Source organism: Saccostrea echinata, unplaced genomic scaffold (genome assembly GCF_033153115.1).
Source record: "Saccostrea echinata isolate AGI-Se365-2 ecotype Australia unplaced genomic scaffold, CSIRO_AGI_Sech_v1 ptg000034l, whole genome shotgun sequence".
NCBI classification, from domain to species: domain Eukaryota; kingdom Metazoa; phylum Mollusca; class Bivalvia; order Ostreida; family Ostreidae; genus Saccostrea; species Saccostrea echinata.
In genome coordinates this window covers 4,277,501-4,296,762 of record NW_026889783.1, presented here as the reverse complement: position 1 = coordinate 4,296,762, position 19,262 = coordinate 4,277,501, and the positions used below count along the sequence as shown (strand labels likewise).

The 19,262-nt window shown below is 34.2% G+C and overlaps 1 protein-coding gene across 1 annotated transcript in view; it reads right to left on the bottom strand.

The window, feature by feature from the left end:
* Positions 1-798: 798 nt before the first annotated feature.
* Positions 799-19,262, bottom strand: part of LOC133199596 (uncharacterized) — a 24,645-nt gene continuing 6,181 nt past the window's right edge. The window contains exons 5-7 of the mRNA XM_061335433.1: positions 17,134-17,265; positions 14,738-14,842; positions 799-1,106 (exon numbers count right to left, since the gene is read on the bottom strand). Of these exons, the coding sequence (XP_061191417.1) occupies positions 922-1,106; positions 14,738-14,842; positions 17,134-17,265 (422 nt within the window). The 3' untranslated portion in view covers positions 799-921. The remainder of the gene's footprint in view (positions 1,107-14,737; positions 14,843-17,133; positions 17,266-19,262) is intronic.

The window sequence follows — 19,262 nt, the reverse complement described above, 5'->3', positions numbered from 1 at the left end:
TTTATACATTCTAACTTTAAAAACAATCAATTATGTAGCTGATAAATAATCAACCTATTGATAAACTCAATGACTGCATGCTTAACTAACCGTTCTAAAAAACATCTGATATAAAGGAAGATAGGTTAAGGAAACAATTCATTCACATTCAAGTATTCATTGTATGCACTGTCAAACTTCATATTTCTTTAAATGCCTTTATCAAAATTACACGCATGTATTGACAAAGCTTATCAAATTAAACAATAAAATCATCACTAGTTATTTCAATGTATTCAATTGTGTTTTCCCTATTATTAATTTGACAGATATCTTTTTAACCTTAGCTATTGTTGATCTACCTGTGATACAAACTATCAACAAAACTTCAAAATCATTAATATCCAACTCATTAATGTATTTATGATTATTACTTTTCTTGATTTTGTTCTTCCAGACTAATGTATAAAAGATCAAGTGTGTAACTCAAACAAATTGAGGAGTGGACTCCTGCTTTGGATAATTTATATTAAATAACTGTCAGGTTAACTCATTGTGTGCCCTGACTTCTAGCCGCCTCTATATGAATGGTCTTACCTTTATGTACAGGGAAGTTTGATCAAAGGATGAATTATATCAGAAAAGCCCTATTTTAATTTTATAAAATGAATTTATCATCACTATTCATTGTATTCAAGTAAAATCCCTTTCATATTTGTCTCAAATGTACAAGAATATACTTCTTTAAGAAATTAGATAGGATAAGAGTGTTGTAAAATATTCATCACCCCTCTAATTTTAAACCATGACAAATACTCATTGACACTGCTACTTTTTATTTTGTACATTCTCATAATAACTGACTAGCAAAACCAGGTTCACAATCAAGAACATGTATATTTACACCATCTCAGTCAAAGCCCTGGACCTTTATTTTGGCCCTCACTTACACATAGAGTAGAGAATTCGGACTTCTTTCTCGTAAGTGTCATCCTCAGGACAGGGCGTCTCTAGAATCATGGGAATGTTGTTAAGTCGAGGGTCATTCATTATCCGCTGGAATCCAGCTTTACCAATCCTACCTTTCCCTATGTTCTCATGCCTATCCAGGTGACTCCCAACTTCAGCTGAAATCACACAGTCCAAAAATAAATAATACAAGATGCTAGTCCATTCCTCAGGTTTTGAAAATCAGCAGTTAAGTAATTAAAATGCTCACAAAAATGTTTCACTGAATTCACAAAATAATGTGAATATACATGTGTAGATAGTTTTCCATAGGCCTGAATTTAGCAAGAGTCATGTCCTGTTGGCTGCCATATTGGAGGTCCCCTCATTAATTCAACCAATTTTAACTTTTTGTACTGGCCATTGTGGGGTAGGAAGCATTTTTTACAGAAGGAATATACAGTTGCTAAGGATAAATAACACAAAAAAACTTTTTTCACAAATCAGCAATATTTCCCATGGACGTATGTTCAAATAGGTAACCTGAACAATGTTTGCCAGGTAAAATGGGAGAAATTTGTTAAGACTTTGTCACAATGTTACATAATTGTTCAAAATTTTGTATTGAATTACATAGAAAATCGTATAGCTGAGTACCAAAAAAACCTTAAGACTTCTTTATATTTTAGGAATTTATTATTCATGTAATTTTAATCAAAATCATTCAAAAAATGTATATCAATCCATGCATCAAATTTTTGTTTGTGTTATGTATCCTTAAAGCCTTCTTTATTGAAGAATTTTGAAGATTTTTCCACAAATATTTCTGCTACACCCTCTTAAATTTGGTAAGACAAAGAGGAAAAATCACCAGGTTGACCTCTAAGATATCAGCTAAGGGAAATAACTCAGAGAGAAAATACATTATAAGAAAACTATCTATACCCATGTTATTTCTTTGAGTTAATCATTATCATGATTATAGTTTACAATTATAGTTTAGAATTATCAAATCTCAAATATATTATCAGGAAATGTAAATAAAAGCACCAATTATGCATTTTCTCATGAAAATTGACCAAAAAATATTTTTGGATAAAACACTTTTGATATCAAGGCATTTAGAAAGAATTACATTTTTGAAAAAAAAATATTTATGCCTTATTGCAATTTTACTAACTTCAACTGTTACATTTAATATACAGAGTGTAAAAGCATTTGATTATCACTGCAAGATAACACAGATCACTTCCTATTTCATTTCATGCTAATAAATATTGCTATCTTAAGCAAGATTAAAGGAAATTCAGTTTCTCTAAAATGTATTTTTGGGGGGGTGTACATTTATGGGGTGGAAAATCTATATCATAAGACCATTTCAAAGACTTCAAAGAACCTTGAATCATTTCAAGATGCATGCAATGAGCACAGTTGCATGAAAAAAAAATTTCAATAAATACTAATTTTTAGAATTATTGTTCCTGGCTGAGAAGCAGTCATTTTTTAAGTTATTGCAAAGTGCCCCTCATAAATTTCCAAATTTTACATGTGTGTTGTCATTACTCAGAATTCTTTACTCCACATTTTTCTGATTAAGTTCAAAAATTATTTGCACCAATTATTTTGAACCCTACAGTGGAAGGGCTTGACAAAAGCATAGTTCACTTGCCATTTCTACCTGATCTTTCATTTTAAGGTCATCCAACCAGTGATCTGGTTCATGGATTAAGAGCAATCTTGAAAAGGGTCTCATTTGCCCTTGAAAACTCAATACTGTGTAATTATACAGGACATTAATGTCTAAAATATCATTTGATCCATGATGACTACAGATATATCAAAATAAACACTGAAATTTTCTTTTTAATCAGCATATACATTTTGATGTTTTGAATTGCAATAGTTCATATTTTTATTAAGATTTCTTCCAAATTGGCCAACTTTTAGGTCTGTACTTAAATATTTCGAACAGAGAATAATCTCAAATTCAACTAGAAATATGTCCATAGGACATGAATACCCGTCAAGGGTATATTAGTAATGCAACATGAAAATTTGTATAAGTGTATGAAGTTTGATGATAATACCTTGCATAATTTCTTTAAAATTGAATTTTAAAAAATTGGATATACAGTCCCAGAAACAATCTACTTTCCCACTTGAACAGTGAGCGAACGGTGAGTGAACGATGTGTGAACGCTAAACGCAATTTAGTGAATGGTTGGTGAACGCTGAACAGTGAGCGAACACAGAACGCGAACAGAGCGCAAACGTGAGTGCAAAGTGAACGGTGAATGCAAGATGAACGATTTATTCAGAATGTCTCCAATCTTTTCCTTACATTGTATACATTCTATTTTATTCTATTGTTAGAATTAATACATCTAAATAAATTAATTTTGGAGTGCATAGCATTAGTATACCATGTTAAAAAATTGTTTAGGACACTTCCAGAATAAAACAAATAAATAAATGTTTCCACATTATCGTAAGAAAATGACACATGCACATTAAGTACGCCTATTAATTGTGTTTCTTACAATATTTTCTGCACATATATATTATGTTTAAATTAAGCTGTTTAGTCACAAAAGATTTTTCGCTGTTAAACATTGTTACTGATACAAAACTCTGTAGTCATAGTAGAGAAAATTACAAAGATACATTTGTTTCCATACAGAGGCGATTCTGGGTAAAATACATGTAATAATAAAAAAAAAATCACAGTTAAAAATATTTTAAAAAGGTCCTTGAATGTGTTACATAAATACACATGTATTCTAAAATTTTCATGTAATTATATATTTATGTGACATTTCTATTTTGAACAATGATTTTTTGAGCAGATTCAGATTCTACTTTAGACACCTCCCCCACCCCTTTCCCCTTCATGACATGTGAACAAGAGGATACAAAGAGGCATTCATATTATTTGTTATAGATTTGAATTTCAGTAATTGATATTTTAGTAATATGCTACAATACTTATATATAAACAGACAAATAATACAGAGAGAGAGAGAGAGAGAGAGAGAGAGATTCCGTCTTAGAACCCCCCCCCCCTTTTCTCAAATGCATGCATCTGTATCAAGCAAAATTTCCTAAATTTTATATATTTTTAATGTATCAGGCAGTGAAATAAAAAACAATTCTTTATCAACAAATCAATTTGTTTGGCAATCATAATCTCTTTTTTTCCTGCTTCAAGTTCACAAAAAGTCCCCTGCTTGTCCTGTCATTTCTATATGAATAAATAAATAAATGAAATGCATTAACATAAACACTTGGGCCACATGAGTTTGATCCTTGCCAATTCAAATACCACCGTCTGCACGTGTATACAGAAAGACCATTGATTTATGACTATTTTAGAATGTTTATAAACTGAAATTTTAAAGTCACAAATCGCATTGACTTCCTTTTTAATGTGAACTAAAATAAAATGCAAATACTGACGAATCGGGAGATTCGGGGGGGGGGGGGGGGGGGCTCTTTACTATATCGAATGGTAAACATATATATAGTTACAGTGATGAAGGATTTTTTTTTCCTCTCTTACAATAGACTTTGACTACATCTGTAAAGAAAAAAACCTTATACCCTTTCACCTACACCAAAATTTGCTTTATTTATTTTTTTTTAGTGTATTACAATTTAAATAAATAATTTTTTAACCACACTATCAATGTACATCGCTCCGTAGATATTTAATCCGTAATACTATCTATAATTCTAAGAATTAGTCATAACATGTACATGTATTTCTATAGTAACTGAAAAACAAGAGGCCCAAGGGCTTTAACGGTCACCTGAGTATAATACAACAATTTAGAGGATCCATAGAGTATAAAATGAACTGAAAGGTGAAGCTTTGTTGCCCAAAAGCAAGAAAAATAGGGTGATCAGGATCAACAAAATTATTAGTCTAGTATTCATTAACAGTTCATAAATTAGATTCTAATCTGTTCGCCATTTATCACTCTCACGAGACAGTATGTAAACAAACTATCAGTACTTCTGTACTCTTTTAATTCCATGTTGAAATCCCTTACATTGGCCTCTCTTGGTCTTTGATGAACATTTAATAAGACAAGTTATTTTTGTCTCATTTTTATTTATCTATTAGTACGCATTTCTTTAAGGTGTTTCTTTTTGCATTATGAAGGATTCTGAGCTATCCTTCATTTTTTCTATCATTTTCGTTCATTGGCTGTCTTCCTGGATGCTGATTAGTTGAAAATAAACAACATGTACATGACAATGGGTAACCAGGTGTTACGCAGGAGATTTAACAAACCGCGGTGCAATCAAATTGTAATAGACGATTGCTATCACTTCTCCACATAGTCTATTTATAGCCCATTTCCAAGAAATCTAAATATAAGTTTTTAACTCTCTACAGCCCCTAATATAGACAAGACATGCTCCTACCAAATAAAATGTACATTTGGTCGTTGATTAACCTGTAATTTCAGCAGGGACATACAGTACCAACCAGACCCAACCTGACACCAAAGCAGTCCCCGGGACTGCTTTGGGACCGCTGTGGGACTGCTCTGGGACCGCTATGGGACTGCTGTGGGACTGCTCTAGAAAGCAGACCCAGCAGTCCCTGGGACTGCTTTGTTCACTCATGTGTGAAAAAGGTTCTGAGTGACATGATAGCTCCGCCCCTTGTGTATTCTGAATTTGCAGCTCCTCGTTGTTGTTTTGTTTACTTTCTGCAGAGAGGTGTTTAAGATAAAAGCAAATATAAAAAAAACAAGTATTCTTTCTTACAAAAATTAAATAAATAGAGATAGTTATACATGTAATTACTAAATGTCTTCAGAGGGCTGTAAATTTACACAATTGTAGTCTAGAATTTATTTTAAGAAAATAAAAGTAGTTAAAAAGGGAAGTCAGGGGATGATTTTTATCCCTTAAATTAAACTTCAATACAGGTGTTTGAAAAAAAAATTATCTAGGCCTACTTAATAAATTAATGCTGTCAAACTACGTATGTACTCAAAGTTTGCATAGCACTATTTAAAAAAAACAAACAAACTTGTCATTTCAGTAAAATACATGTATTCAGAGGAACGTACTGTACTGGATTTTTTTTTCTTAATTCAAAAAGCTAATACCATGCTTAAAGTGACAGTACGGCGCATCTCATCAAAAAACTGACTAGATAAAATTTTCCGACAAGATTTGGAATTTTTTTACTACTCATAAATTTATAAACTTTCAGAAAATTACAACTTTTACAATTAAATAATTTGGATTATTTCATTAAAATTGATAGTTATTTATGGGACGTAAATATATACATCGCAACGTGTTCGGGGTTCCACATTCCATGCTATGCACGCATGCGTAGTTTTCATAAACAAAACAGCATGGTTAGAGAGGGAATCCCTGTAGGCCTGCTACATTGACAAAGTCGACGAAAGAGAAAAAGAAACTGAAAATAGAACTTGAAAAAGCAACTTTCCTGACTAAAATTTAGTTTGGGAATTAATATAATCGCTGGATAAGGAAGAAACGAGAACTCGGCGACACTCACGCAGGGCTCTCGAAGGTTCTATTCGACAGCTTTGTTGATACTTGTTATCATTTCTCATTTTTCCGTCGCTTTCTAAGAAAAAAATAGTGTAAACTCAACATAAAAAATACATCTTTGACTTATAAACATTGTTGCCATTTGAAATGCTAATTTTTTTTAACTGTGCAGAAAAAATATTTTGTTTGACATTTGCCGCGATAACGTATGATTAGTTGGTTTTTCCTTTCTCGGACCCCAATACACAAAACGTAATCATTTGTACTTTTAATTCTGTTAAATTCGCCTGAATACAGACTAAAATCTTTATGATTATTATTTTAGATTATTTTATCAGAAAGTTATGGTAATTTGTGTTTTTGAAAATTGCTTTCACCTAATATTCACTATAACTGTAAACTCTACAGTGTAGGCACGTGCCGTTTTAGAATTCATGTGGTACAAATAAACAGATCTAAGATTGCTCCAGTTTGTACGACCCTTGATTTTCCGGCAGATTCTAATTACGTTAATTTTGTTTGAGTAGAGAATATTTCTGTTTCTCAAACTGCTTACATCAACTTTATACCTTATTTCTTAATGACATATTGGGTAAATTTGGATGAAAAAGCACACATTTTGCAGCCGTACTGTCGCTTTAAAAAAGAGCACTCCATGCTATTTTTTACCACCCTCAAATAAAACCTAATAATTTATTTAATGACCATGAAAGAAAATTATTCTACCATTCTTCTGTCACATAAACAATGTGAACAATTATTCCGGGATTTATTTATGAATTAGTTTTTAATTTATAAACAAGTCATTAAAAGAGTATATTTATTTAAAAAATAAACATTTGAAAATATCGAGAATTGTGACTTGTTTCTTATTTCTTTTGTTTGTGTTTACCTGGCCGGTTAATACAATGGGATTATATAAAATGGTGTCAACACCTGAGGTTTCAATCGCCTTTGGGCATAATTAGCAGAAAGTCAATGCATGTTATTTGGGTATCAGTGTTACACATCACTAAACGCGCTGGTCAACATTGACACTAATTTCAATCTATGTTATGCAAAAAATCTTAGTTTCAATAATTGTGTATAAATTTATTTCGGGATTAATTAATTTTGAACATAATCTGAGGGTTCCATTTGCGTGATTTACAGATGTACACTCGAACATTTATATAATAAAACACATAAAACTGAGAATCTAAAGATAATTAAATTGGGAAGTCATTGAAAATAATCATGACTGAAATATAATACTCGGCAATGTTTAACAAAGAATTTTTCAGAAGCTCCAATACTTAAGAAAAATGCATTCAGAGTATAGTATGGGAATCGGCCTTGCTCTATAATCATTATTATCTACTTAAAGCTAATTCTGGTATAAAATAAACAATTCAAGTTTAATTTTCTATATAAAAAAATAAATATGAAAACCAATATCAATCACAAAAAATGAAGAAATTGGTTTATTTTGGTTAAAAATTAATATACCAAACAACTGTGTTTAAATATTCATGTTATTAATAGGTGTGAACGTCTTCTTCATTCAGTAATTATAATTTGTTTCTATACGCGTACTGTGATTTTCTTAACAGTTCAGAAATGACTGTTGCATAAGAATTGTAAATATTTGTTGATACTACTCAGAAAGAATTGCTCATCAATTTCAACTGCCTTTTATATAGTGACATTGTTTATTGGTAATCTCATTCTGAGTAAGCTCCGCCCATTAAATTAATTAACCCTGCCCACTGGGACTGCTGGGACTGCTTTCTGGGATGGCTTTCTGGGACCGCTGGGACTGCTGGGACCGCTGTGGGACTGCTTTGGGACCGCTGTGGGACTGCTTTGTGTCAGGTTGGGTCTGGTTGGTACTGTACATACTTATAATATAGGTTAGGGACTGTAGATGTGAAGTTTTTTTTTTTTAAATAAGTAGTACACAAATTTAAGTCTATTTATAACTATATGTATTTCGTGTTTCTATGCTTCTTTGATTTAACTCCACCCATCAACCAATCAGCTTTGAAAAGGTTGGCCAATAAGCGAGGACATTGCTTAACGCCGATGGGAATGAAGAGCGAAAAGAATCAGTTCACTGAAATGAGTACTATTTACAAGTCTACCTGATCATTAAAACTATGAAAGTACTTTTTGTATTATACAATAAAAATTCTTGCATAATTCTCTTATTCTATTAACCTTTCAAGTACATTATTTACAGTGATTAATTATCAGAAGTAAATGGCAAAGGGGAATAACTCCTCTCAGTAGAATACAAATTAATAGAGCCCTGGCCTGGACCAGAACACTTGACCAAATGGTCCTGATGTTCAAAAATATGGTAAAAATACCCTTCCTTATTAAAACTTTTACTCTTTTTGCCTCTCATATGCCCAGGTGCAGAGAAGATTTTTAAAGCATTAATGCATTTTCACTCTATAATAAATAGAGCCCCGCCCTACACCAGAACCTCTGATCCAGGGATCATGAAATTCACAATTTTGCAAGAGGCATCCTTGCTTATCATAACTATGCATTTGTTTAAATAATACCCAGGGGTAGAGAAGATTTTCAAAGAAATAATGCACTTTCACTATATGATCTATATAGCCCCGCCCTAGCACCAGAACCCCTGACCCTGGGGCTATGAATTTCATAATTTTGGTAGAGTCACTCTTGCTTATCATAACTATGTATTCAATTTGTTTAAATAATACCCAGGAGTAGAGAAGAAGATTTTCAAAGAAATAATGCACTTTCACTATATGATCTATATAGCCCCGCCCTAGCACCAGAACCCCTGACCCTGAGGCCACGAATTTCACAATTTTTGTTCCCCTTCACCCATAGATGCTATATGCCAAAATTGGTTGAAATTGGTTTGCTGGTTAGTTTTAAGCTGAAAGAAGCTGAAAATGTTCAAAAGTTTACGACCGACGGACGACGACGGACAAAAAGAGATAGCAATAGGTCACCTGAGTGACTCAGGTGACCTAAAAAAACGTGTTAGAAATGAATATTTTGGTAATTATTCAGCAATTGGTTAATAAAGCGACCTGGATTATCACCTGTCTATCAATGATATTTGGTCTTTGACATAATATCAGAATGTTGCAGTACATATATCCGTACATGCAGTATCCGTACATGTATCTTGCTGTATTTAAATTTAATCTTGTACATGTAGCATCGTACTAAATGAATATACTTTCAACAACATTTATTTTTAAGATTAATTTAATAAATATTCAACAGTTACTTAAAAAAAAATAAATTATAAATATAGGAGATAATTTTTTTGCAGAAAATAGTGATACTTTAAACCAGTACACCCATACTTTCAAGCTTTTGTTCCCATTAAAAAGATAAGTCCTTTCACTTTGGAGTTCCGAAAGACAATGAAGAATGAACGATGAGTTAATGCTGAACACAAGGTGAATGTAAAGTTAGCGAACGGAGAGCGAACGGTGAACGCCTTGTGAACGGTGAACGTGAGCGCACAGTGAACGCTGAACACAAAACTGTGAACGGAGAACGAACGGTGAACGCACGCAGAACGAACGGTGAACGCACGGAAAAATGGGAAAGTAGATGATAAATTCTCACCAAATTAAGTGTAAGTGCATAAGCTTACATAAAAATATCTTGAATGGTTTATTTAAAACTAAGTAAAAATGCAAATTTAAGAACCAGAAGTCTCTGACGAGACTTTAGCTCTACTGGTTTGCAATAGAGTAATGATCCTTAGTTTAGTCTCTTTTTGTGGCAAGATTTATTGCAATCAGACTAAAACTGTAGGAAGAGTAATCTTTTAAAAGATTTTAACAGAAATTTTGATTTTAGTAACCATGGGAACATCATTCATCAAAATCAAAAAAGCTGGAAAAGACAATTATGTATCTCAGTGTAGTCTATTTGCATGCAAGGTTACACTGAAATTAAAGCAAAACTATAGAAGGAGCAGCATTTTGAATGTATTTCACAGAAAATTGTATTTTTAGTAACCATGGCAATGCATCACCAAAATTAAAAATCGATCAACAGAATTATGTATCTCAACAACTTTTGAAATCAGACCAAAACTATAGGAGGAGTAGCATTTTAAAGGAATTTCACAGAAATTTCTATTTTTAGTAACCATGGCAACACTGTTCAACAAAATCAAAAACATGCTCTAAGTTATGTATCTTAGTGTAGTCTACTTGTGTGCCAAGGTATATTGAAATCAGACCAAAACTCTTGGAGGAGAAGCATTTTAAAAGAATTTCACAGAAATTTTTATTTTTAGTAACCATGGCAACACTGTTCAACAAAATCAAAAAACCGATGAATTGAATATCTTGTATCTTAGTGTTGTTTACTTGTGTTGTATGTATGTTAGTGTAGTGTACTTGTGTGCCATGTTATATTGAAATCAAACCAAAACTGTAGGAGTAGCATTTTAATGGAATTTCACAGAAATTTCTATTTTTAGTAACCATGGCAACACCGTTCATCAAAATCAAAAACTGATACACTAATTTATGTATCTTCGTGTAGTCTACTTGTGTGCCAAGTTATATTGAAATCAAACCAAAACTGTCTGAGGAGTAGCATTTTGAAAAATTGTTTACAGACAGACAGACAGCTAGACAGAGGGACAGACGACGGACACCTTACTATCACATAGGCTCTTCTGGTCTCTGACCAGTAGAGCTAAAAACATAGGTAATCAAAGATTACGAAGCTCACCTCGACGAATGTTATCTACATGTAAGGCAAATTTCACATCATATTTTTTTTCTAGTTAGGGTACATCCCAAGATCAATATCCATGCAAGTTTGATTTAATTATAGACCTGCTCAAAAAACTTTTGACCTGTTTAGTAATCAAGAAAATTTTGGTCAGTTCCAACATCCAAAGCAAGTCTGGAAGTTTTCATCCTTAGATGCACCATCTATGCAAGTCTAATCATAACAGGCCATAATATTATATAGCTACTCCAAAAAAATTACCCTGGTCACTCATCTGGAAAATGTACGTCAGATTCAGAATCCAAGGCAAGTCTGGAAGTGTCCATCCCTAGATACATCATCCATGCTAATTTGGTTAAAATATGGCTAAAATTCTGGAAAATCTAGGTCAGATCCAGCATTCGAAGCAGGTTGGTTAGTGTACATCCCTAGATGCATCATCCACGAAAGTTTGGTCCAGGTAGGGCTTATAGTTACTTGGGAACGAGACTACTCCTAAATCTAAACCTGGTCTCACATGTGGAAAATCTAGGTCAGATCCAGCATCCGAAGCAAGTGTGGTAGTGTCCATCCCTGGATGCATCATCCATGCAAGTTTGGTCAAGGTAGGGCTTATAGTTACTTGGGAATAGACCTGCTCCTAAAACTTTAACCTGGTCACTCATCTGGAAAATCTAGTTCAGATCCAGCATCCGAAGCAAGTGTGGTAGTGTCCATCCCTAGATGCATCATCCATGCAAGTTTGGTCCAGGTAGGGCTTATAGTTACTTGGGAATGGACCTGCTCCTAAAACTTTAACCTGGTCACTCATCCAGAAAATCTAGGTCAGATCCAGCATCCGAAGTAAGTGTGGCCATCTCCATCCCTAGATGCATCATCCATGCAAGTTTGGTCCAGGTAGGGCTTATAGTTACTTGGGAATGGACCTGCTCCTAAAACTTTAACCTGGTCACTCATCCAGAAAATCTAGATCAGATCCAGCATCTGAAGCAAGTGTGGTAGTGTCCATTCCTAGATGCATCATCCATGCAAGTTTGGTCAAGGTAGGGCTTATAGTTACTTGGGAATGGGACCTGCTCCTAAAACTTTAACCTGGTCACTCACCTGAAAATCTAGGTCAGATCCAGCATCCGAAGCAAGTGTGGTAGTGTCCATCCCTAGATGCATCATCCATGCAAGTTTGGTCAAGGTAGGGCTTATAGTTACTTGGGAATGGGACCTGCTCCTAAAACTTTAACCTGGTCACTCACCTGAAAATCTAGGTCAGATCCAGCATCCGAAGCAAGTGTGGTAGTGTCCATCCCTAGATGCATCATCCATGAAAGTTTGGTCAAGGTAGGGCTTATAGTTACTTGGGAATGGGACCTGCTCCTAAAACTTTAACCTGGTCACTCATCTGGAAAATCTAGGTCAGATCCAGCATCAGAAGCAAGTGTGGTAGTGTCCATCCCTAGATGCATCATCCATGCAAGTTTGGTCAAGGTAGGGCTTATAGTTACTTGGGAATGGGACCTGCTCCTAAAACTTTAACCTGGTCACTCACCTGAAAATCTAGGTCAGATCCAGCATCCGAAGCAAGTGTGGTAGTGTCCATCCCTAGATGCATCATCCATGCAAGTTTGGTCAAGGTAGGGCTTATAGTTACTTGGGAATGGGACCTGCTCCTAAAACTTTAACCTGGTCACTCATCTGGAAAATCTAGGTCAGATCCAGCATCAGAAGCAAGTGTGGTAGTGTCCATCCCTAGATGCATCATCCATGCAAGTTTGATCCAGGTAGGGCTTATAGTTACTTGGGAATGGACCTGCTCCTAAAACTTTAACCTGGTCACTCATCCGGAAAATCTAGGTCAGATCCAGCATCCGAAGCAAGTGTGGTAGTGTCCATCCCTAGATGCATCATCCATGCAAGTTTGATCCAGGTAGGGCTTATAGTTACTTGGGAATGGACCTGCTCCTAAAACTTTAACCTGGTCACTCATCTGGAAAATCTAGGTCAGATCCAGCATCCGAAGCAAGTGTGGTAGTGTCCATCCCTAGATGCATCATCCATGCAAGTTTGATCCAGGTAGGGCTTATAGTTACTTGGGAATGGACCTGCTCCTAAAACTTTAACCTGGTCACTCATCTGGAAAATCTAGGTCAGATCCAGCATCCGAAGCAAGTGTGGTAGTGTCCATCCCTAGATGCATCATCCATGCAAGTTTGGTCCAGGTAGGGCTTATAGTTACTTGGGAATGGGACTTGCTCCTAAAACTTTAACCTGGGACGCCGACGCTAACGCCGACGCCGGGGGTATAGCATAAGCTCATCTCGACTTCGTCGAGGTGAGCTAAAAAGTTCAAGGTCAAAGGAAATATCAAGGTCAAAAGTTTTTTTAATGCAGTTGAATAGCTCTCACTGATACATACCAGCATATTAAGTTTGATAAAATATCTTGGATGGTTTATTTAAAACTGAGCTAAACACTAAGAAGATGGGTGAACATGATGAGTGAAAATCCTATAGTGTGACAAACATGAAGGTGAAAAATTAAATCTCAATTATATCAAAATTTTCCTTGATATTTCATCTAACATTAAAATACACTCTTTGTAAAATCTATACACCTGGCAAAAATCTCATGAAGATTGAAATCATTTGCTTATGAAATATTATACACACACTAAAGAGGGCCAAAAGAGCCATTTTCTCATACTATCAACACTATTTTTCGACATGAGTGGGTCTTCGCTCCAATTTTTTTTAAAGTTAATCCTTAAAGTTTGCATAAAAATATTCATTTTTTGGTTACCAAAAATATGGAGCAAAGACCCAGTATAACTTAAAAATATACTTTTATGACACAACATTTGCATCTTCTCGAGAAATATTTGAAGTCCATTAAGTCAAGGGTCATATCACAAACATGTTTTAAACGCCACTATTCATCAGGACTTGTACAGTCTAGTGGTTAGCGTGCTAGTCTCGAAAGAAAATGATACTCAGGATTTTTATTTATTTATTTTTTTTTTATTGCTATATAGGGTTCGAACCCCATGAACACCACATTATTTTTAAATAAAAGAATAAATTTTGCCAAGAAAATTTTCTTCAGAAAAGTTTCGTTTATCATAATTTTATAAATTTCTTGTACAAAATTTTAATGAGAACTTTACTCTAAATACTAAATTCACAAATTGTACATGATTTTTATATATCAAGCTATAGGCTTCCTGCACGCTATGTTTGCCCATCTCCTTTAAGAAAAGTGAGGTCAAGGTCAAAGAAAAGGTCAAGGTCAACAAATGTTGATGCAGTTGAATAGCTCTCATCAATATTATCAGCATATGAAGTTTAACAAAAATATTTTGAATAGTTTCTTTGAAACTGAGCTTTGAACTAAACCAAACTAAAAGCGCAACGGAAGGACGGAAGACGGACATGACACACTCTTTACACCCCAACCATATTCATGGCGGGGCATAAAAATGTCTAAAAATAGCATCAAGCCTTATTTTAATAACCCCCTAGAAAATATCTAAATGTTTTACCTTTGCTGTCATTCAGGTGTAATGCTTTCAGATACTTCTGGCCAACAACATGATTAAATTCATCCATCATGTTCTGGTAACCCTTTTCTGTTGAAATATCATAACCTGTTAAAGAAACAAATTTTAAGAAATTAAAAGGGCTTTCATGGTCAGCTATCATAGAAAAAACATATAAACATACAGGTACAACTAACATTATCATGTTTTGCTTGATGACAAGCACAAAGCTTATTAAAACCACATCAAAATTGAAAGTCTTTACATGTACTTAGATTCTAGGTTAAAATGGACATAAATTTCAAAGGGCCGACTTCATTTGTCACAGATCGGCGTACGCCGAATTGCACCGGTCATATGATCGGCGTAAAACGGCTAACTGGCAAATGAAGTAAACCGGCGAAAACCAAAAATAATTATACTTTATAACAATCAATTAATTAAGATATATAACTTTTTACGTTATGTCTTAGCGAAAAAAAAGTTGGATAGTTAGAAATTCAATGTTATAAAACATCATAGACCTCATGAAAAAAAAAATTTTTAGAAGATAAGAACAGATTTTAAATATATGGATGGAGATTTGTGCAAGAAATGCAAACAATTAAAGATTATGCCGAATTGGTAAAAAGTATCTGCATTTTATAAGTTGTTTTATCTTCCCGCCATATTTCTAAGACCGGCGAATTCCTCGCCGGTCATTTCAGACCGGCGAGATCGGCGTACGCCGGCGAACCTTCCCCGGTCAAATGAAGTAACAAGCCGGGTTACCAAAGGTCAAGCGGCGCATTCGGCGTACGCCGGTTTGACAAATGAAGTCCCACCAAATAGAATGAAATATAAGACCAAACAATTTCAGCCCAACTTTCTCAATGTCTGCACACATAAGGTATAATAGATGTAGCAGAAGATGCATGGTAGACAGCATACATTATCTTCTTGTGCTTATTTTACACAATGTCAATACATGTACAGTAGACCTTCAGATATCTGGACACTTCAGCTTCTGGCCAATTTTTCTTGGGAACAGTATTAAACATTTTGTTTCATTTATCCAGAATTCTGGTTTCCAGATCCAGACAGTCTTTTTTCAATACAAAATGCATTTTTACATTATATTTTAGTTTATTTATCCAGACAGTAATTTTTAATTGGTCTGTCAGGCGACTGTTAATTGTTGCTGGCCCGACTGTTTAACCACTGTGTCTTGATGTCAATAACTTGGTGAAAGGTTAATTATAGGTCGATAGGTACGCATGAAACCCTCACTTCTCTGACATGTACAAGATACTTATTGGTTAGGAGAAAATTATTTTATATATCAATAACTTTTCAATAATTGGCAAATATATATATGTTTTTTAACAGTAAGCATGGTAAAAGTACAATACCATAGGTTTTACACAATGACATATAGCCATGACTCCCGTGTTTCATAACATCATTTTTTTTACACACTGTATTTTATATACAAATCAGATTTTTTTTTACTTCAATCTGTAATTTGATGACGTTTATAAAATCGCATTCAAAACTACACAATTACTATTGCGTTCTTGCTTTGGATGATTAGCGTACGTATGTACATGTACAGTTATAAATGTCATAGATCGGCGTTCAAATTAAAATTAAGACTCTACTGACAGTTTGCTTGAGTACATTTTTTCCCTAGATAGGCTGGCTCTTCCAGACAGTTGGCTTGGGGAAGTTCAGTTATTAAATATTAGCTAGCAGAAATAATTAATATGGCCACATAAAGACATTACATCCAAAGTACTTCTACTTTTATTTAAACAACAGTTATTTAGTAGTACTAATGTGTTATATATTTACATTTCCAAATATTTTTCCTTAAGATTCTTTGCAAATTTGAAAAAGTTCACATTCTCATAAACTACCTTGGGATGAGTAAGAATACCAGGTATTTCCATTGTGACGTTATTGAAGTCAAAAAATGGTACAAACTTTTTTCAAAAATGATCATTGAATGACAAAAATATGTGGCAAGTCATAAGTGAAATAATGTAAATATAAGATATGAATTTAATTTTTGAGAATTCATGAGGTACATGAACTACAATGCTTCACGCCTGAATATTTTTCAAGAAGCGCTAACACGCTTCATGAAATATGCCAGCGTGAAGTGTCATAGTTCATGTCCTCATGAATTCTCAAAAATTAAATTCAGTTCTTATATTAAAAGTATTAAAACAATAACAAAATAAAACATATTGAGTTAATGCAGCATTCTTCACCATTGCTAAAGGTATGAAAGGTTTTATAGCTAAAATCAAGGCAATCAGATATTGGGACATTTCACCTATCTGAACGATTTTGACTGAGAACCACAGCATCAGAATGAATGAGGTCCACTGTATAAAAGTGCTAAAAACTGATACCTGCAGCAAACATATGACATGTATCCAAACAAATGCCAATCCTGCTTTTGTCGTGGACTCGGCTGATAATTCCCTTCAGCTCCTCAAATGTGCCTCCCACAGTGCTTCCTTGGCGGCACATGTTCTCAATCACTGCAGCGTAACAAGTCATTACATCAATCAGAAATGTAACAGAAATCAACAGACACTGATGTCCTGTTCACATGGATGCACATTAAATATCTGATTCGCAGTAAATTAATGCGAAGGAAAATAATGCAAATTGAACTAAAGCAAATTAAATTGCATTCACATGACAGTTAATGCAAAGTAAACTACTGCACATTAAAATTTTATTTCTACAGTAAGGCTATTCAGTACAGCTATTATGACATCATTTTCAAATCACATCATCTTATGCAGATCAGATCCATTTGACATATTGTCAGTGTCTGCACACATTTTTGGAGATTAACATATTTTTTCTTTGTTTCTCACTCAAAAATAGCATAATTACCTATACCTGTCCACAACCATGTAGCATCTGACTTTATTTTGCCATTGCACATGAGTCGGAATTTAATTCGAATTAGCTTCGCTAAGCGTTCACATGGAGCTTAGTAATTTGAAGCGCAGTAAATTAATTTGAATTAAACTAATTCGCACTTACAGTACCAACCAGACACAACCTAACACCAGAGCGAACCCAAAGCGCACCCTGGGTTCACTTGCTGGGTTCGCTCGGGGTCCGCTGCGGGTCCGCTTTCAGAAAATTTGGGACCGCTCTGGGTGCGCTTCGGGTTCGCTCTGCATTTGCTCGGGGTCAGCTCTGGGTCCGCTAGAGCGAACCCGGCGTTCACTTTCCGGGTTCGCTTCACGCACTCAGGCATGAAGCGGACCCCGCTTAAATCTTGCCGCCAGTAAGCCCCGCCCCTTGTATATTCCAATTACATTACTGTTTTTATGGCGATTGAAACATGTACATGTAAGTGACAATATGGAGAACGTTGATAAATTTTCAAGAATTTCACCGTACATTTGACGTAGAATTATCACTTTTATTTTTCTTAACTTGCAAGCTAAGTATATCTCGAACGAAAAAGAAGAAAAGGTGTTAAATTTATTTTCGATGTATCAGATAGAGTGAAATTGATGAGTATCTTAATAAAAAAAAGCTTTCAAATTCATCGGTTTCCATTATTCATGCGTTTTAAAATAAGTTGGAACTTCCAATTGTAATTGCAATTGCTAAATCGTAATTTAAATGTTTGAAAGACAAACAACTGAATTATGATCCTATCTATGAAATAGCTGAGACATACTATACACGTAAAATGGTAAGTTTTCATATTTAGCAGTTTACATTTAAGCTAGGTTGTCATCCATTACATGTATATGTAGGTCATGATAATCACTAAAAATTCTCATACAGTGTAACTTGAGTTTCGTTTTACAGATCATTTATAATTTACTTCCATGTATAAATCATTGTTTTATAAGGCGAGTTTAACGGAAAACTTATAAAAAAAAAAAAACAACAACAATCAAAAAACCAAAACAAACAAACAAACAAAAACTAATAACTGGTCCACTGATAAGAATATATTATTTTTTAAGTTGTTTTCAAATACATGTTGTAAATGATCATTTGAATAGTTTGTGTTCCTTACTGGTTCATGATCCCCCCCCCCCCACTACATACATGTACATACTGGAGCGGCATGTTAACAAACAAAATTCTAAATGTTTAAAAATAAATAAAAACAAGAAAGAAAACAAACAAAACAAGAATTCAATAACTGTAAACTCGCATGATTAAGTAGATGAAATAAAGATAATAATGCCAGATTTTTTTTTTTTTTTTAAATTGTTTTATTTCGATGAGCCCCCCACCCCTCTCCATACTGGAATTGTTTTCTATTGGCCGGTTGTAACGATTTTAATTTCAAATAATATACAGTGTTCTCTCTCTCTCTCTCTCGTAAAGCTATTTTACCGATTTTCAGCATTCAGGTGGCAGCAAATTACATGAACATGTACTCTTCATGCAATGTACCAAAGAACTACATGTATGACGTTTCCAAATTCAAAAATCAAAAAAAAAAAAAAAAAAAGAATAATAATTGAATCTCTCATTGATAATGTGCCCA